General features: G+C 40.2%; 1 protein-coding gene across 2 annotated transcripts in view; it reads right to left on the bottom strand.

The window, feature by feature from the left end:
• The window catches only part of PAK3 (p21 (RAC1) activated kinase 3), a 181,308-nt gene that overhangs the window by 9,554 nt on the left and 152,858 nt on the right, over window positions 1–18,896 (bottom strand). For both annotated transcript variants that reach the window (XM_045030768.1, XM_045030767.1), the window contains exons 8-13: window positions 14,704–14,767; window positions 8,729–8,777; window positions 4,608–4,720; window positions 3,234–3,351; window positions 2,359–2,458; window positions 1,705–1,901 (exon numbers count right to left, since the gene is read on the bottom strand). In XM_045030768.1, the coding sequence (XP_044886703.1) occupies window positions 1,705–1,901; window positions 2,359–2,458; window positions 3,234–3,351; window positions 4,608–4,720; window positions 8,729–8,777; window positions 14,704–14,767 (641 nt within the window). The remainder of the gene's footprint in view (window positions 1–1,704; window positions 1,902–2,358; window positions 2,459–3,233; window positions 3,352–4,607; window positions 4,721–8,728; window positions 8,778–14,703; window positions 14,768–18,896) is intronic.

Genomic DNA, 18,896 nt, shown 5'->3' with positions numbered 1-18,896 from the left:
GTTCTGTTCAGAGGCCACTGCTTTAGCACCAGGGCTGCAGTGATAGTGTCCACTGCCCTGGCCTTTTGGAGGTGGGGTTCCCACTTAGTAATTATCAATCCACTCGCCATGTCCCTTCTCCCACAGTGCCTCCGTGCAGTGGTGCAGAAAGCACTGGACAGAAGCAGTCTGCAGGTGCAAATTATTGTGTCCAAGCGAAGGAAAGCCCACCGTGCAGCCCTTCCACACTTAGCACCGCCTACCCCCAAACTGTGGCTTTCCAAAAGAATCGAGAACCTTTTGCAAAAGGCTCTGCAACGTCAAGTTTGTTAAAGCCCTAAGGGCGACTTCATCCTTATTGTTCTTTTCCTTAATGGCAATGACCAACACAGTTTCGCCTCCAACGTTATTTTTGTTCATTTACCTGTTCGTTCAGAGGCAGCGGTCTGTGTGCTGATGTGTGCAGGCTGGATATCACAGATCAGAACCTATGAGCATGTCTACACTGAAATAAAAGGCCTGGTGGCACGGCCAAGGCTGGCCTGGGTCAGCTGACGCTGGCTTGTGGGACCTGGACTCACGGGGCTATACAACTGCAGTGTAGATATTTGGACTTGGGCTGGAGCCTGGGCTCTGAGCCCCCATAAGGGGGCAGGGTCTCAGAGCCTGGGCTGCAGCCCAAGCCCAGGTGTCTACATTGCAATGTTTGACTCCACTGCTATGGTTGCCAACCCTCCAGGACTGTCCTGGAGTCCCCAGGAATTAAAGATTGTCATGTGATGAAACCTCCAGAAATACGTCCAACCAAAACTGGCAACCCTACCCATTGCCTGAGCCCGAGTCAACTGACCCAAGGCCTGAGACTTGGTGCCGCAGGTTTTTTGCTGCAGCATAGACGTACCCCAGGAGAGAACCTAGAGGCCATGCTTTGTTCTGATATTCTCTCTACGCAAATCTAGAATTATTTATGAAATGTTAATCCATGGTCTGAATTCCTCCTCATGCCACGGGATAGGAGATACAAGCTGTACTTCCTCTGGTAAATGTGGGCTGCTGTACCACTCCAGGAATCCACCCCAGGGAAGGAGACAAGTGTTTAACTGGGTGTTCGTTCAGTCATACAATTATGTAAGATTGTCCCTTAATATTCACTCATTTAATATGCAAATTGATTAACATAGGAAAGGACTAAATTTCTTAGGACAAAAATGTGAACTGCTCCATAGTATAAATGCCCCAATTTTTTTACTACCAATATTTGTGTTAAAACGTAACTTTAAAACTGCACTTACTAATAAGTAATTACAGATTTCACTATAAGATAAGGCATTTCATTTATTTAACAAATATACACTGATCTGTGTTTGGGAAAATTCTCCTCCCTCCCGTTCTGGTTGAAATTCTTTTCACAAGACTCCATCAGCTGGAGAAACTTGGACTCAGAAAGATTCTTGTCATCAGAGATACAGCAGAAGGAGCTTTCAGAAAACAAGCAGACATACTGAGAATTTTTTAGCAGCCCTGAAGGCAAAAATGACACATATTGAGAATAACTCCATGTCACTTCTCTTCCCTCATTTATGTGCCTATAGCAACAGTGTATACTGGTATGCTGCAATGATACTGTTGAAACGATATCAAGCTTGTGTGGTTTGGACAGGATTTTGCATCTAAAAGTGGGACAGCATAGAAGGCCAGTGCTATACGATTCCGCTTGCACCTTACCCTGAGAGGATTTTCATTAAGGTACGGGGGTTCTCCTTCCACCATTTCTATTGCCATGATCCCTAATGACCAGATGTCAACTTTGGGGCCATATGCTTTCCTTGTCACTACTTCCGGTGCCATCCAGTAGGGAGTCCCCACCATTGTGCTCCGTTTGCTCTGCTCAGGTGTGATCTGAGCACAAAACCCAAAATCAGCTGCAGAGAAGGAAAAAAATACCGTTAACACCAACTTGGGCTATGAAGCAAACAAATACAAACATTCCATGCTCCGCACAAGAATGCATCAAGGTATCTGGCTGGAAACATGGCCACGCTCTTGCTTACATAACAGGATATAGCCAAACTACTATTGAATTTGACCATTTCAGTTCTTTTAACAAAGTTGGACTCTACAGCTCTTATTTATGTAAGAAACTCCATGTCTTTCAGGCCCTTAGATCAGAACTCTGGGCTCTGAATATAGTCAAATAATTTTGAGTCACCTCAAAATTCTGAGGTTCTGAGATTTCCCCGTGGTGTTAAAATTATTCTAAAATGAAACATTTCTTGGCTGCAGTGGCCAAGGTACTATCACTTCCTTCCGATAACTAGCAGTCAGTTAGCAATTCCACAACCACCACTGGAATAATGCCACCTGAACAAGAACACCTACTCAATTTGACAGATCCATCCATCCCGAGAAGAATGTTGTCACTCTTGATGTCTCTATGGATCACTTGGTTTGAATGCAAGAAATCCAGTGCTTGCAGGCACTGATATAAAAAAGGAACATAAAGGTAAAAATTAATGGCCTGATTTCATTATATGGGGGGATAAAAATATCATTAAAAGATGTAATTTCTAGATGAATTGTGAGTAATGGCAGAATATTGTGCTGTCAAGTGAAGTAGCTTGCTGCTTCAACACTATTAGAATAATAACTTTCTAAATGAAGGCACATTAGATTTTGAATTAGAAATGTCAATTATTGTTACAGACTATAGCCTGGAAGCACAGACGGAATGATTGCTGCTACAGTGAATTTTGCCATCTCTATCCCATATGACAAACTATTATTTGCCAGAAAAGAAAAGAAGTTCTTTCAGTATGAACTGGATCACTACTGGCAAAACGCCGCATGACAAAGACTTTGGGGTTACAACCTACGGCAGATTTTAAAATATTTTTAGTCACATAATTTCTCATACTTGAACAAATTAGCATTTGTTTTTACTGGCAGTTTTTTACATTCTGTGGCAAGACTATTTCCCTTTAAAGGCCAAGGAATAAGGTGCACTGCTGAATTTCCGCAGGTAAACATTCAAAGAAGCAAAGCTAAACACTACCAAATCACCAACAAGTGCCATCAGAACTGAACTTTACTACAAGGATGACATTTTTCAGCAGAACATAGATCTGATTTCCTTCTTCCTTCTCCAATATTACAAAGACAACTTATCTCAAAATACATCTTTGTTTATCCTTTACATTCTTACCACACCATTACACACTATCCCAGCAAGCACATCCATGCATGGCACCTCTTACCTCCCTACAGACAGCTGCTATCTGTCCTTCGTCCATACAGGTCTCTGTAACCACGTCCGTTAAAGAGCCTCCCGCCAAGTACTCCATAACTACCCAAAGTTCATCGCCGACTAGGTAGCTGAAACAAGCAAATGAACACACCACCACATCAGTGAGCACAACTATTTACAGAGCTGTTTTGACAAAAGAAACTCACAGATGACTTTGCCTATTTGGCATTTTTCATTGATAACCAGCTAGCAAAGAGTCCTGTGGCACCTTATAGACTAACAGACGTATTGGAGCATGAGCTTTCGTGGGTGACTACCCACTTCGTCGGATGCATGTGTCATGTGTGCATGTGTCATGCATCCGACCAAGTGGGTAGTCACCCACGAAAGCTCATGCTCCAATACGTTTGTTAGTCTATAAGGTGCCACAGGACTCTTTGCTGCTTTTACAGATCCAGACTAACACGGCTACCCCTCTGATACAGATATAATTAACTGTTCACAGTGTTAGAAGAATGTGTGTAGTCCAAATGAAAAGGTAATACATTATAGGCAATTACTTTAACTATACAGCAGGCTTTAGATAGTAAAAATGCAGTTTAGAAAATGTAAAGGATGTTAAACTAGGCCATCTCACATTACTTGTTTATATAGAAATATAACCATTAACGACAAAAGGTATAAGATGCACAGCAGCCAATGGTGTCTGAAGATGGAATTTGATCAACAGTTTGGAAAACCTTGAATAATATAAAGCCAGGGAAAGGAAATCCTTCATGTGCTGCCTGCAGAAAACACAATCCAGCAGTAGCTGTAACGTTTTTCAGAAGCAAAGGAGTGACAATACAGCAAGAACATTTTTGAGTGCATTTTTGAAGCATCCATGGATATACAAAAACAATTTTAAAACTGATAAAGCATCAGTTTCTGAAGTGCTTTAAACATGAACATTTAAAAAAAATGAAAAAAATCCCAACAGGAATCTTGTCTTCACTGAAATTACATGAATGGTACCCTAGTGGGAAGCACCAGTTGACATAGATTCTATCACTATATGCCAGTGCCCACTTTATAAAATAGGAAGAATGTGTCCTACTAATAAAATGTGCAGATTTATGTAGTTATTGATACTGTTTTCAGTAAAGGCACGTGCTGGTCAAAATCTTCAAAACTTGTGTCTCCATAGTTTGCGGGAATCTTTCACATGCACACATGAAGGAGAGTTTTCTGTATGCTTGTGTAAATGGATCCTTATGTTCAGTGATCAGCTTTGTGTGCACAAATGGTCATTTGCACACAAAATTAAAAAAAAAAAGGTCTGGCTAAATCTTTGACGCACCGTATATAAACAAGCTCTACAATGCTAACGACTGGCACAACTTACCTGTCTAAATAGTTAACAATGTTAGAGTTCTTATTTTCCCTCATGACCAGGATTTCATTAATAATTAGTTCCTTTTTAGGCTGCTGCTGGAGATTCATTTGCTTTATGGCCACCTACAATGACATTTTGTTAAATACTAAGTTGAATAACATCAATGAATGAAAAAGAAATAAATGTGTTTGAGACCGTATGTTTCAGAGCAGCTGAGAACTATACCAAACTGTCCCTTTATTAGGGCTCAGTAACTTGCATTGCAATACTACACTTTATACTTTGAAATCCACACTACTTCACCCACTACTTGGGTGCCAATTACAGAGTACACTGCCTTACACGTCTTATTGTGCAAGGTACATAAAACGGCCTTAAAAATGGCCTCTGCTACTTAATATCATTAACATTCTGCAGTCCTAGCTTATTCCAAAATGGCCTCAATTCATTGCATTCATTTTTGCATGTAATTAGTGATTTTGGTACTTTGATTAAAATAAAAAAATAAAACCATCTTGCAATAGTATGGCAACAATACAAGTTCAATAACTATTCTCCCCAGGGAAGATTATTTATTTCCCTTACATAAATTATATAAAATGCATATATCAAATTCATACAAAAAGTGACATTAAAAGAACATTATTAAGGCAGAAGAGACATACTTAATTCTGGCATTTCCTAACTTGAGTGCTTGATTTGGCAACCTAAATAACAGTCTTTTAATGAAGTCTTGTGTGCAATTTTCTAGGTTTGTAAAAAACAAAACAAACAAACAAAAACCTGTAACCCCCACTACCCAGATATTCCATCACATAGCATCATACTAGCACCACGGTAGGTCATCAGCAGGGTTAGAACCTCTAGAGCCACCACACAGAGCTCTGCCACTTGAGCTAATGAAGTAGCTGATAGCAAAATTTGGTCCACATAGAGGATGACAATCTATGTTAGAAGGGAATGAGATACTTTGCCAGCGGGTTTCACAGATGTTTGTCAATAGCAGAGGAATGGTGAGAGGCAAAGCTTGGGTTCCATCCCAGACTGCAGATTCTTCTGCCCATATCCGCCCCAAGTATGACTTCTTTTGCCATGTCCTCTGAACTGTCCCTACCCCGGGCTTGTCTCTTCTTCCCCACCCTGGTTGCTCATCCCAGTCCCGTTCTCTTCACCTACCCAGTCCCAGTCTCCACTCACCAGGCTTCTTATCCCAGTTCCACTCTCCTTGTCGTAGTCTCTCCATCTAGACTCTCCAGTCCAGTCCCAGTCTTCACCCTCCCCTGAGTTCCCAGGCTCCTTGCCCAGCCAATCCCAGTTCACCCTAACCTGGCTTCTCATCCAATCTATCTCCTTCCCTCCCACCCCTGGCCTTCCGTCACCTTCCCACCTCTCCCTTGCTTATGTTCCCCCTCCTCATTGTCTTCCTCCATGGGCTCTTCATTCAGTCTCCCCCTTCTCCCCAACTCTTTGTCGCACTCTCCTTGCACAGCTGGTCCCAGTTCTCCCCCTGCACACTGGTTTCCAGTATCAGTCTCCTTGCACAGCCAGTCCCAGTCTTCCCCAACCCAGATCCCAGTCTCACACTCTTTGCCCAGCCAGTCCCAGTTTCCCCCCAACCCCTACTCCCTGTTTCCCCTTTTTCTCCCCATCCACCACCCTCCTTGTCTGAATCTACTCCTAACCCTCACCCCAAGCCTGGCTCTTGTCCTCATCACATTTGAATTAGGCAGCTTCCTTCTCCACACTGCCTGGACCCAGCGTTGGGCGTGCGGGAGTGGTAATCGTCTCTCTGCTTTCATCCCTGGGGCCCAGCCCACCGCAGCAACTTCAAGGAAAGTGCTACTCAACCCCAGCTGGAGCATGCCCAGTGCTGACAGAATCTGGGGGAAATGAACTGCTAAAAATCTAAGACATCTCTTCTGAGCACACATAGTGATTTTTCAAACGCTTATAACATTGCCAAATTTGAGCAGATTATCAAATGGGATGCAAAGGCACATCCCTGATAGAAAGGCCAAATTTCAAGTCCCTGCTCCAAAGCATGAAGACACTAGAGATTCTCAAAGAAAAGGTTGCCAGAATTTTTAAACAGGACAAAATAATGTAGTTTTCAATAGCCTCATTCTCAGAGATGGCTGAACCATTTTGTCTAAAAAAAATTCAGAAATAATGTGGCCTGCAGCAGATCTCTGGCAACTGAAAACAAGGGCTTATAATAGAAAATGTCAGGCAACTGTTATCTGTCCCATCTATAATATGCACCGGAGGCAAAATTCACTCCAATCCAAAAAACAAAGGGTTTGAATGGGGAATGAATGGAATCCAGCCTTTCTAACCTGGGACAAGCAGCCTTTCATGGCCACTACTCCAGCTCTGTGTTGGCCTCTTTGAACCTGGTTAGGAAATCGCTCCCCTGGAATGCAAGTGAGCAGGAACTGTAAGGCATCCAAACAAGGCGCCTCAAATAGACCCCTCCCACAAGAACTGGGTAAGGTCCCAATACTCGAAGCACTTATACATGTGCTTAAAGTTAAGCACATGAGCAGTCAGTCAATGGGATTATTTCTGTGATTAAATTAAGCGCGTGTGTAGACGTTTGCAGGATTGGGGCCTAAACATCTATTTTCATGGTAGACGTTAACTATTCTAAACCATTCTAAAGGGTACAGGAACCCGTATACAAATCCCATTACTGTATATTAGTCACATAATCAGTTTAATGTGTTTGTGTCTGATCCTGGGAGAAGTCGCTGGATGCTTTGGTGGTCAGCACCTCTGAAAATCATGCCATTTTTATTTGGATGTCTAAATATAGCTTTAGGGGTCTCACTTTAGTCACCTAATCTTGCAAATGTTGACCTTTATACAGGATTTTATAAAATTTAAAAAACTTTGCTTTGAAAAAAAAGAAGAAATGAACATGAAGGTGACAACCAAAAGTAGCAAAACTTGGGAAGTTCAAAGTCAAGACATTCTTAATTTAAGATCTCATTCATTCTCCACTCCCCGCACCGTGACCAGCTATTGCGAGGTCACGCTTAGATCAATGTGTAGTGTCTTGTACTGTGAGACATGACCTAAGCATAAATGGATGTTTTAAGGACAGATCTTTACCTTTAATTTTGAGTTTTCTTGTTTTTAATGGTCTGGGTCAACCAACTTCAATGTCACTAAAATATAAAATTGTGGCTTAATAATGCTCTGTCTTTAATTAATATTTGCAATGCACTTTGAAGATGAAAAGTGCTGTAGATAAGTGTTAAGTGTTATTACTATAGTTGAATCAATTATTAAGATAAATTGGAACCAAGTGACGGAAACATCCATCAGCTAATCTGACAACAGGTTGTTGTGTTAATACATTCAGTAATTAAGACAGAGCTAGCATGTCCTTCTGTGCAGGATATAACTTCTCTTTTCATATTCCTTCTGGTTACACTTTCTGGCAGTGCTTAATAATGCTATTGGACAACTTTCTCAGGTCACTGCAATGAACCGTATTTATTCCTAATACCAATTAGAGATGGGCTGAACTGTTTGACAAACCCTGGGTATCTTCAAGCCTGGGGTTATCCATAAGTCTGTAGTTACGTTAGAGGATGCACAATCTATATTTCTCACTAATCTAAAGTCTGATCTACACAAGTTTTTTGTGTTGTAAATTTACAGATATAAGCTCTTTTGATATAAATACCTTTGTACTGGTATAACTGCTTCCACACTACAGGATCTTTACCTATATCAATTTCTAAAACCAGTGTAGTTAAATCAGTAACAAAAACTATATGTAAACCAGCAATAGGTGCTATCTGGGATGCCTTTACAGATTTCGCTCTATACCGCAATACAACCAGGAATGCTGGAATAGTCTAGGTTGCTAGTTGGGATAGATAAAATCTAAAAGGCTGCAAGAACTTGTTTGAGGAAAGAGTAGGTAGGGAAAATATTCCACTTAACAACTGGCCATACTAAAGGTGAGATTCTGGTTCTATTTAAATCAATAGCAAAGCAAAGTAACTGATACCTTAATGTTAAGCTATATGTGAACAATGAGTATGACATAATATTCATGATAAAAGAAAAAATATTGAAGAATTACATAAGAATCTGGATTTAATATTAGCACTCACCTCTTGTCCTGTGGCAATGTCTATTGCTGTATAAACAGTGCCCGATGCCCTAGAAAAAAACAGCAGCCAAGAAGTGAGGAGATGTCCCGTGCCTTTGAGCAAAGTTAAATGCATGCACCATATCTCCGCCTAAGATGTTTACAAAATACATTTATTCAGCCAACACAGTATTTAGCTGTGTACAACAAGCCACCGCACCATGCAATGGATGCAAGATAAAATCCCAAGCTCAGCACCTGAGTGAAAAGAGCACCCTGAGTCTTTTGTTGTGACTAGACCTGGCCAAAAAAAAAAAAAAGGGCATTTTTTTCCATGAAAAATGCTTTTTATTGTTTTTCCCTTTTTTTTTTAAATGAAAACCCAAAAAATGTTCAGGGTTGTTTTTTCTTCCAAAACCCAAAAAATTTTACACATCCAAATTGTGACAAAAAAATGAAAAATTTTCATTTACTTCTGTTTTGTTATTGCAGGAAATAAGATACATCTCCCAACCAGTTCTACCTGTGCCCCCTCCAGATGATTTAGGGGTTCACTTTATAGGCTTCAGAGGGAGCTGTGCTCAATCCTCCGTTCCTAGGAGTGCTCTGGGGACTCTGGCAGGGGAGGATAAGAAAGCAGGCAAAAATTAGGGAAAAGGATTCCCTTTGTAGATCTTCCAGGAGTCACAAACTGAGGATTATCAGTGCCTGAGATGCCCGTTAGTTTACTACCCAAAGATTACAGCCTACAGTGTGTTTGCTTGTAGGCTTTCTGCAGAGCCACTGTTTGGTTTCTTTAGTCTTAAAGCAACAAGCAACCCTTGACAATATCTCAGTTTTCCTAAAGGTTTATCTTAACACTGATGAAAAACATCAAGATTTAAATGTGGTTGAGTTGAGCTCCTAATGTTTTTTCCTAGCTTCTTGGATGAAGCACTGCAAAGTTTATTTCCTGTTCTCAACATCCCATTTTCTATTAGCTCTCTTTTGGTTTTTCAACATTGCACAGGTTTCCTGATATTTTAAACATTTTCCTCAGAGCCAGAGCTTGCTGATCTTCACAACATGGATGGATGGTTTAGGAAGCCTGAGGTTCTTCTTGAGGCAGAGATCTTCTGAGGCCTCGGGCTGGCCCTGAGTTAACTTGCTATATTGCGCTAAGTGATTTTTAATTGTATGCATGCATTTAGAGATGATGTTAATTTTATTTGTAAAATTCTGCTAGGTGAGAAGTCCTAGACTCCTAAAAATGAATACAAATAAATAAATAAGAAGCCCCAGATTCCTAAGCACGTCAAGTCACTCGACAGCTTCCTATTTTAGGATGTCAGACACTTGAATCCTTCATCGCCCTTACATTCACGTTTCATTTTCAAAGCAGACCTGGAGTCTGTCATAGAGCCACCAGAAAATAAAATGACACACTGATCGGCATATGCAGATTAGACAGTCTGTTTTTTCCCCATCTGTTCATGATTAAGAAAGATTCTTTCCCTACAGTGTTGTGGATGACTAGAATTGGGAAGAGGTAATACACAGAGTAAACCACCTATTGGGTTTAAATGTCGAGGGGCCATGGTAACATTTGTTAACACGACTGGAGGCTAACACCTGAATTAAAGCATTGGGTCTCAAACTGTGATCATCTAGAGATCCTTTCCTGCTTGTCTGCAGAAGTGGATGGACCAGGATGGAAATTTTGGGAAGGGAAGCTGGAACGTTTACTTACTCTGAGTGAAAACCAGCTAATTTCAATTGAAACCAGTTAGTGTTGCCCAGCGTTACATGACGTTCATGTTAGTTCTGTTCACCTGGAAGCTGAAATATTTCCATAGCATTTTAATTTGCCAGGCTCACTCTTTTGTGCACCACAGACTGAGTGCCTGTATTGGAAACAATGTTATCATTTGGCACGCTCTGCATTCTTTTAATATAAATGCAAATGAATTTTTCTATGACTAACTGTGGAGATTAATCCAATTTGTTTTCATAAAAATCCAACAGTTTATTCAGGGTTGCTAATACTGAGCTGTACCTCCTTAGCTCACTCCTGTTAGGGTTTATTTAAAACAGCTATTTGAATTAGGATGCTTTTTTGTAGGCTCCAGGCTATCTGCTAAGAATTTAGATAGGAACCAGACACTGATTTGAGCCAGTGTAGCCTTCTCTATCAAGCAGCCATACCTATGTTTCCTAGGTATCTTGAAATGTCCTCAATCCTAAACCAAGGACAACCCCCATTCAGCTCTGAAGCTCACCTATCTCCGAGTGTGACTCTGCTGACTAATGTACACTGTTTACTAGCCATATGGAGCACTGCTGAGTGATTGCCCATCCAATTCACTTTTCCTTATATCCAAAGCTCCTCTTCAACTGAAGTCTGCCTGGTAACCATGTCTTCCCCTGTAGTCTCCAGTCTCCTTATTAACAGCTACTGAAAGATCTAACCACTCATTTCCTATTCTATTTCTATCTTCAATTTCATATTAACTGATTATTTGTAATAAATGCCAGGAAATCAGCTCAATAAGCTGTGTCATCTTCATTAACATTAACTAAATACATAAACAGCCACATCATCTCATTTACTGTGTCCCCTCCTGTAAATAAGCACATCAGCTCCTTGTCTCACTTGAAAAGCAAAGCCTGAGTGGATAGCATCCTCAGAACAGACTTCACTTCCCACGTGCTTCAGCTCTCTTTTGGGATCTGTATTCAGTGCAAGGTAAAGGAGCATTTACAATTCCCTTTTGCCAGACTTGTGAAATACGTGGAATGAAACTTTGATATCAAAGCGGTCAAAATATATTTTCATCTTGGCTATAAGATTAAACTTCTGTCCTGTCCTCATAAAACCAAAGGGGTTGTTTTTGTACGCTTTTTCTTTGAATGCAAACACTGCTCTGCCTTTGTAAGTCCTTAATCTGAGTCATTATATATTTTTCACATTTTAAAAAAAGATGGGAGTGTCTCAAAAAAGTTTCTTTCAAGGAAGCCTGCAATGATTCAGATGCTAATCCAAAATTCTGTGGTTAAAAAATCAAACAGGAATTCTTAAGAAAGTTGATAGTGATGCTGATAGTCAAGGCTGCTCAATATTTTTCATTATAAGACCCTGTTTCCAAGTGCTTATAACTTTTCCAACTTCAATCATTTGGGATGAAATTTTCCATGCGGGATGTTAGTCTCAGGCTACTTTTTTTTTAAGCTTCAGCTAAAAAATTGTTTTGAAAGTTCAGCCATTTCCAAGACTGTTATTTTGCCTGTTAAAAAAATCCTACAACTGTTTCATTGAGAAGCTTTAGTAAATTCATGTTTGGAAGTAGGGACTTGAAATTTGGTGGAAGAAAGTAGGTTACCCTAGTGTCAAGGGTGACTTTTGCTGTCCTCCTGACATTGAATGAGGCAGGGTAAGTTGTGTAAACGAAGTGTGAGATCATTTAATTAAATACTATCATAATGCAAATGCACAAGCAACCTTAATTGCGTCATTTCCTAACTTTTAAAAGCTTGACTTGACTTTACAACTTTAACATTGTTTAAAATGGGTTGTTGGGGTGTTTTGGGGAAGCTTATATATATGAAGTTAACAAGAGATCAAAATGGTTCTGGTCTATTTCAAGTTGAATTTTGGGCAATAATTCCAGACCGTTCTTATTTTATCTAAACTTCTTTGCACGTTCATATTGTGGAACAAAATGTTTGCCATCAAAATAAGTTATTTTGGTAAAAGTAACATTTATGTGCCTTGCAGTTCCCTGACAACCACTGCACTCGTCACTATCTATAGTTCTAGGGTAAAGTGATCTGCTTAAAGGGAGAATGTGTTCGCTACAGTCTTAACATTGTTCTTTAGTGTCTGGACAGAAAAAGAAATGCAGAGAGAAGGAGTTTGTTTCTATAGATACACAGACCTTCCTTGTGTCCATTGCTTGCTGTTTTCAGCAAAACTTTCCACTTACAGGCAAGGTCATGGTGTGTGTGTCTCTCTCCCCTCCTCCCTCCCTCCCCAAATTCACATAATCTCAACTAAACAAACAGCCTCTTAATTTCTTTGATAAAATTGCTGCCTAATACACTGGAGTACAGCATGTTAAATTTAGATTTTCTGTGAAGTTTTGCGTAAAAGTGAATAACACATAATGCTCCTATTCTAGACGCTCAAAGTAAGAACGTTGTTAGAATAATGGCTATTAAAGCTATGCCTGCTTCTAAACTCTTGGAAAGATATTTGCTTCTACAATGATAATACATTGTTTAATGTACAACCCAGGCAAAAAATCTTATGGTTTCCCATAAGATTTCATGATGGTTATCAGAAATGCAAAGACTTTAATTCTTCTGTAAATAATATTTTGTGGCTGTGGTAAATAACTTGCAGTAACACATGGTATTAGTGTTTGTTTATCTCATCACAGGATTGCAATTATCTCATCTTTGTAATGCACAGCTCCGGTGAGAATATGCCTCGTGCTTAATCTACATGTGATTAGATTTGTGATTTCACAGGTCAGAGAATTTCCACAAAAACAATACCATAAAGAGGCACCACCATAAGCATAGGAAGACAGAAGTTCATTGAATTAAGAACTCAAGAAGTTAAAGAAGAGACTAATTTCTCACTACTTACATACATGCGGTTTGACCCTGTTTACAAGATTTACATTCTAAAATGTATATTTATGGACATTAGAAAATACTCACATTGGGACTTAAGATGATCAAAAAGTTCCTATCTAAACCCATTTAGAGCACCCTGTAAGGTGGACTGCGGCTTTGTTATATTATTGTTCATATTATGTTTCATTTCTCGTTTAACTCTAACTAGCAATTTGACGTTGTACAATCAGAATAAAGATGTAGTTTTGTCTATTTTAAGTGATATAAGGTAAATGAAAGTAATGAAAGCTGACATTATTTGAAATTGTCTTCCCATAACTGCCCTTTCAAACTAGAGTCTTTTTATTATAAATCTAAAAGAAAAAGCAACGTGAGCTTTAAAAGACATGGTCTCTTCTTGTTCTGCATATACCAGTTCCAAGTCAACCAGAAGTTACAGAAAATTCAAATCCAATAATATATACAATGCACAATGATACCTGCTAACCTCAGTACCCTTAATTCAGTGATAATTATTGGTGGTAACCTGAAGGCCCAATTCTGCTCTTACATGATGTAAATCAGGAGTAACTCCACTGAAAACAATGGAATTACAATGTTGCATAACTGGCTGTGATGGAAAAGAGAATCAGACCCTATCTGTAGTCAGCGTTAGTATTTAAAATGCACATCACACACCACACAATTTCAAAATTATCTTGTTCTTACTAGTCTGATAAAGTATACATGGGATTCCATTCTGGGTAAACGCCTAACACTTTGAAGACACCATGTTTCTGATTACTAGCAAATGCTGTCTTTTATGGCAAGCTATTGAGGATTCTGTGCATCAGAATGGATTGCATTTCTGTATACATCCTTTTCATTACATATGCTGGGAAACAAAGGTTACTTAGCCTCTGATTTTTGTTCTCAAATTACATGATTTTAAACCTGACTCCTGAAATATTTTCTTTAACCACTAAATGATTTTTGACTAATGTCATTTTGAGCTGTACAATAACACCCATCAGTTAAAATGATAAATGGCATTTTTTATGCAATAAAGTACAAGGTAATCTTCTGTTTCTCTAGTAGGCCCATGTAATTCTTGGTCATATCAAAACTGGCTTCTTCCATGAAGGCAGGTGAACCACACCACACAGATGAGGGATGACAAGTTTGCCATGTGCCAGTAACTTATGCAATCAAGCCAGCCATCATGAACATTTCTTTAATGACTCCTCTTGGCCGCAGGAAAATACTGATCAATGTGGAGAGAACAAGTACAATCGAAACAAATATTCTGAATGTATATGTAACTCCCTTGACTTCAATAAGGTAATGCCAGCAAAATATTTGGCGCATATTTATACATATAACTCCAACTGTACTTACCCTTGACCAATTTTTTCAAATCGTGTATATTTCTTCTTAGGGTCACCAACACTCACAATGCTTCCTGAAAGAAAAAAGAAAAGGAAGCTCTCTTGAAAATGAGTATTATATCTTCAGTGACAAACTGTGGCAAGTCAAAAATCCACCATTACTGCCTGGCATTACTGCCATTCTGTGCAGTTTAGATTCAATATGATACTACTAGAGCACACGGATTAGAAATAAGAGTAGCAGTTTAATAATTCAGGTGGCATCTACTTTTTTTAAAATCCATTGATGAGTATGTTTGCCTCTGGAGCTGGAAAGAAAACTAAGAACACGAACTCTGGAGAAGAGCTCACATAACACTCAGACATGAGTTAACAAATAAATATGCAAATGAGTTTGTATGCTTAAATGTTAATGAGCGCTAGCATAACAATGCTAATTTCCTCAGAACTAGCTAGTCTCTTTATGATTCCGCAGCGGGGTTCACACTTTCATATATTGAACCCAACTTTGTTTTTGGACTCAACTTTTATAAACAGTTGCCATGTAGAGACTAGGAAAAAAATTTCCTGGAGTGACTCTCCATTAGCCCTTCCTTGGTTTGCCTTTTAAAAAAAAACAACAGTTAACAGCAAATAATTAATCACAGGCTTTTGACAATCTTTATTGTGTAGGCTTCATTGTGAAAGAGGTCGAATTCATTTATATAAGAGCAACACTCTTGTCTTCAGTCTGACTTTGATCAGTAACAAACATTTTACTCGATACTTACAGTGTACACACATGCTAATCTCACTACATGAAATGGCATTTTAAATGGATTAGAAGAGCAGCGGTATTCTTCAGACTGTAGCTTTTACCTTCTTTTAAAAGTTATCTACATTAATAAGGTGCTGGTAATTTTATAAATAAATTGATCTCAACAACAAGCTATGGTGGATGGAGTGCTGCCTTCTACTGAATAATTATTGCAACAACGGGCATTGATTGAAAGGCTTTGCATGTAATATTCAGAAAGTTGCAAATGAATTAAGGGTGGGATTTTCAAAAGTGTGATTTAGGAGCACAAGTCCCACTGAAAACAAAAATCCTAATAATTTGGTAGTTTCTTGCTTGGCCAGAAGTGTAAATGGGCTGAATCAGGAGCAAATAGGGCAGTATTTGGGAAAGAGTGTGTAAGCAGAGTCTGAATGAGCTCTCGCCTGACATCTAGTGGTGAGCTGTGGAAAAGGACTTCAGGAGCTGATCTCATTTGCATGGGCACACCCACTCTGCCTAGGTGCTCAGCATGATGGGACTGCTTGCCCAAAAGATCACTTGTGGCTGGTGTTAGTTCCCCAGTCTCCTTGCTATGCTTGTGTGAATCGAGGGCAGCAGAACTGTACCTGGCATACGCCGATTGAGGGACTTACCCTCAGCTGAACAGCACTTGCTAGGCAGGGGACATGGGTTCCAAAATGCAATGTGTTAAAAGAGGGTGGGGACTGGTACTTATACCTGTTAGTGTGGGTCCAGTTTAAGGGTCCTAGATACCATTTGACCCCCTCTCTCTTTCCATGGTATAATAAAAGAGCTAATTTAGTCTCAATTGAGGGTCATGTTACATGCTGCAGAGCTGAAATCACTAATACCTAGATCTAAGTATCAGACCTACTTTGGGACAGTGTCTCTATTGCAAGAGACTGCACAGTGTTCACCAGCAATGAGACTCCTCCACTAACAGCTGAGAGCTGTGTTAAGTGGTGGGTCCTGAAGACATCTTGGCGATTGGCCATCTGTGTGGCTGGTGGAGAGGCTCAGCGAGTGGGTGGCTGGTGGAGAGGTGCAGCCAGCAGAGAGGCTGGTGAAGAGGTGTGGCCAGCAGGGCAGCTGGCATAGAGGCACAGTGAGTGGGTGGCTGGCGGAGAGGCATGGTGAGCGGTCAGCAGGGTGGCTGGCCAAGAGGGCCAGAGCAGAGCCCCACAGAGAGGTGTGACAATTGGCGGTAGGGTGGCGAGCGAGTGCCCAAAGCACAGAGCGTGTAAGGTGCCTCCTTACCCAGGGTGGGAAGTGAACTCTGCAGATGAACCTCTGAACTCTGGGGAAGCACTAGCCCAGGACAGCAACTGTGAGTGGGATGCAGAGGAGGGACGGGCATGTTAAAGGGACTTTTGGGTTGCTGGACTTAAGAACCTGACAAGAAAAGGACATTGCCCAACTTACTTGGGAGCGGGGTCTTTTGCTCATGGTTTATGTTTATAAACCCTAGTTGTGGTGTTTTCCCAAATTAATGCTGAGTTTTTCCCCTCCTTTTATTAAAAGTTTTTGCTACACTCAGACTCTGTGCTTACGAGAGGGGAAGTATTGCCTCTTAGAGGCGCCCAGGGGGTGCTGTGTAATTGTCCCAGGTCACTGGGTGGGGGCTTGAGCCAGTTTTGTGTTGTATTGGTGAAAAGGAACCCCTAGATACTGAACCCGACCCTCGTTGCTGCTGGCTCCACCTGGCAGAAGGGTTACATGTGCTTAAATTGAGGAATGAAGCCACAATTTTATAAACCCAAATAATACAAAATTAATGTTACTTGTTCTAGTCCATTTTCCTAGATAAAACATAAAAACTGATGAAAAGTAAAAACTAAAGATTTAATGGCAGGGTAAATAGCTACTAAAGATTTAATGTACAGTGTATACTCCTAAAATATGTTGAGAAGATTATTCCTTGACTGAGAAAAAAATGTCTGGAATGTGATGATTTTTGTGCACATATCTGAAAATTTACTCTTCTCTCTGTCTCACACACACGTTTGCCTGTAATTCCAAATTATGGACATCCAGTTGAGCTGCCAGTAATTGTAAGTAAGTCTCTTTTTCTCTCCTGTCTACGGTATTACTATGGAGCTCAGTGCTCTGGTATCTAATGCTGATGGGCGTCTGATTGACTCCTCTCTGGCCATTGCAGTGGGAAGCACAGATGCTGTCTGGTGCACCCTTTAGTAAAAGAATCCTGCTGGTCAAGGAAAGATCCCTAATGGGGAACTGTCGGGAATGAGGATGTGCTGTGGCATGTGCTATACTACTTCCCCAACCAGGAGCATCATGATCCGCCAGCCAGCATTTGCTACTGAGTCGAGCATATGTTCTTGCTGGCTGGAGGTGCAGCAACCAGCTCCCACACACCTCATCCTATAAGAGTGCAGCGCAAGGTATTCTAACTGTATTTTCAGACTCCCCGTCAAACATTTATTGAACTCAGGATTTCAGGGACCTTGCTAAAAGTTAACTAGTTTACATTTAGGTGGAAAAGTGATAATCCCCACTCACTGACAAATGATTGATAAATGGAAGAGAAATGGCCTCTCTTCAAGTGTGTCATGGGTTTGCTCAAAGCAAACTTCAAACAGAATGACAGCACTGAAATGCTATTGATTCCAGTCCACTTATGCTCTCTGAAGTTGGTAGAGTGATTATATACAGCCACTAACCAACCCTTTCCCACAGATTGAGAGAAGTGCAGTAAATGTGTTTAAAATAAAAATAATAAAATTGACATCCAGAAAGGAGAAATGAAATGATTAGATTTTAAAGTAATTAAATACTTCCTATGATAGAGCAGTGATTTCTGAGGAATACAGAAACAATTTCTCTGCATTGCTCTTTCAGTTGTAGACACACAATCACAACACTTTACTGTCCTCTTTATCCAGAGACTTTTTTTTTAGCAGGGAAAAAATATATTACGAATGTTTGTTATTTTAAGAAACAGTAGTGTCCCAATGACAGTCGCTTGGTATTACCCGTAATTAGAATGAAGGGCATTTTAGGCATAAAGGGAACTCACACAAAAATGCTTCATGGTGAGTTGAGATTCATTATAGCAGAGAGGAGCTATATAGCAAAAGAGTCACTTCTTCACCTTGGGAATAATGATATGCTCTCCTGATCCTCTGCAGTGGTGAGGAACACTGGGCTCTGGGGCAGGGTACACCTTCATTTTCATTTGGTAGATGATGCAGCAAGATGAGCCAAATTCTGTTTTACTCCACAGGAGGGACAGCTGCACAGAGACTTACTTCTCCTGCATAGAGCAGCGGCAAATGCTCTTTAGCCTGGTCCATGCCACAAAAAATACCTGTTGCTGACAACAGATGCAGCTGAATTGATAATGAACACCGTTTAGCACCAATCAGAGCCTAGAATAAACTGTGTTCAGCATCCCTTCAGAAAGT

The sequence above is a fragment of the Mauremys mutica genome, chromosome 9 (genome assembly GCF_020497125.1).
Source record: "Mauremys mutica isolate MM-2020 ecotype Southern chromosome 9, ASM2049712v1, whole genome shotgun sequence".
In the NCBI taxonomy this organism is placed as follows: domain Eukaryota; kingdom Metazoa; phylum Chordata; order Testudines; family Geoemydidae; genus Mauremys; species Mauremys mutica.
The sequence above is the reverse complement of the archived record's forward strand: the minus strand, read 5'-3'. Positions and strand labels throughout refer to the sequence as shown.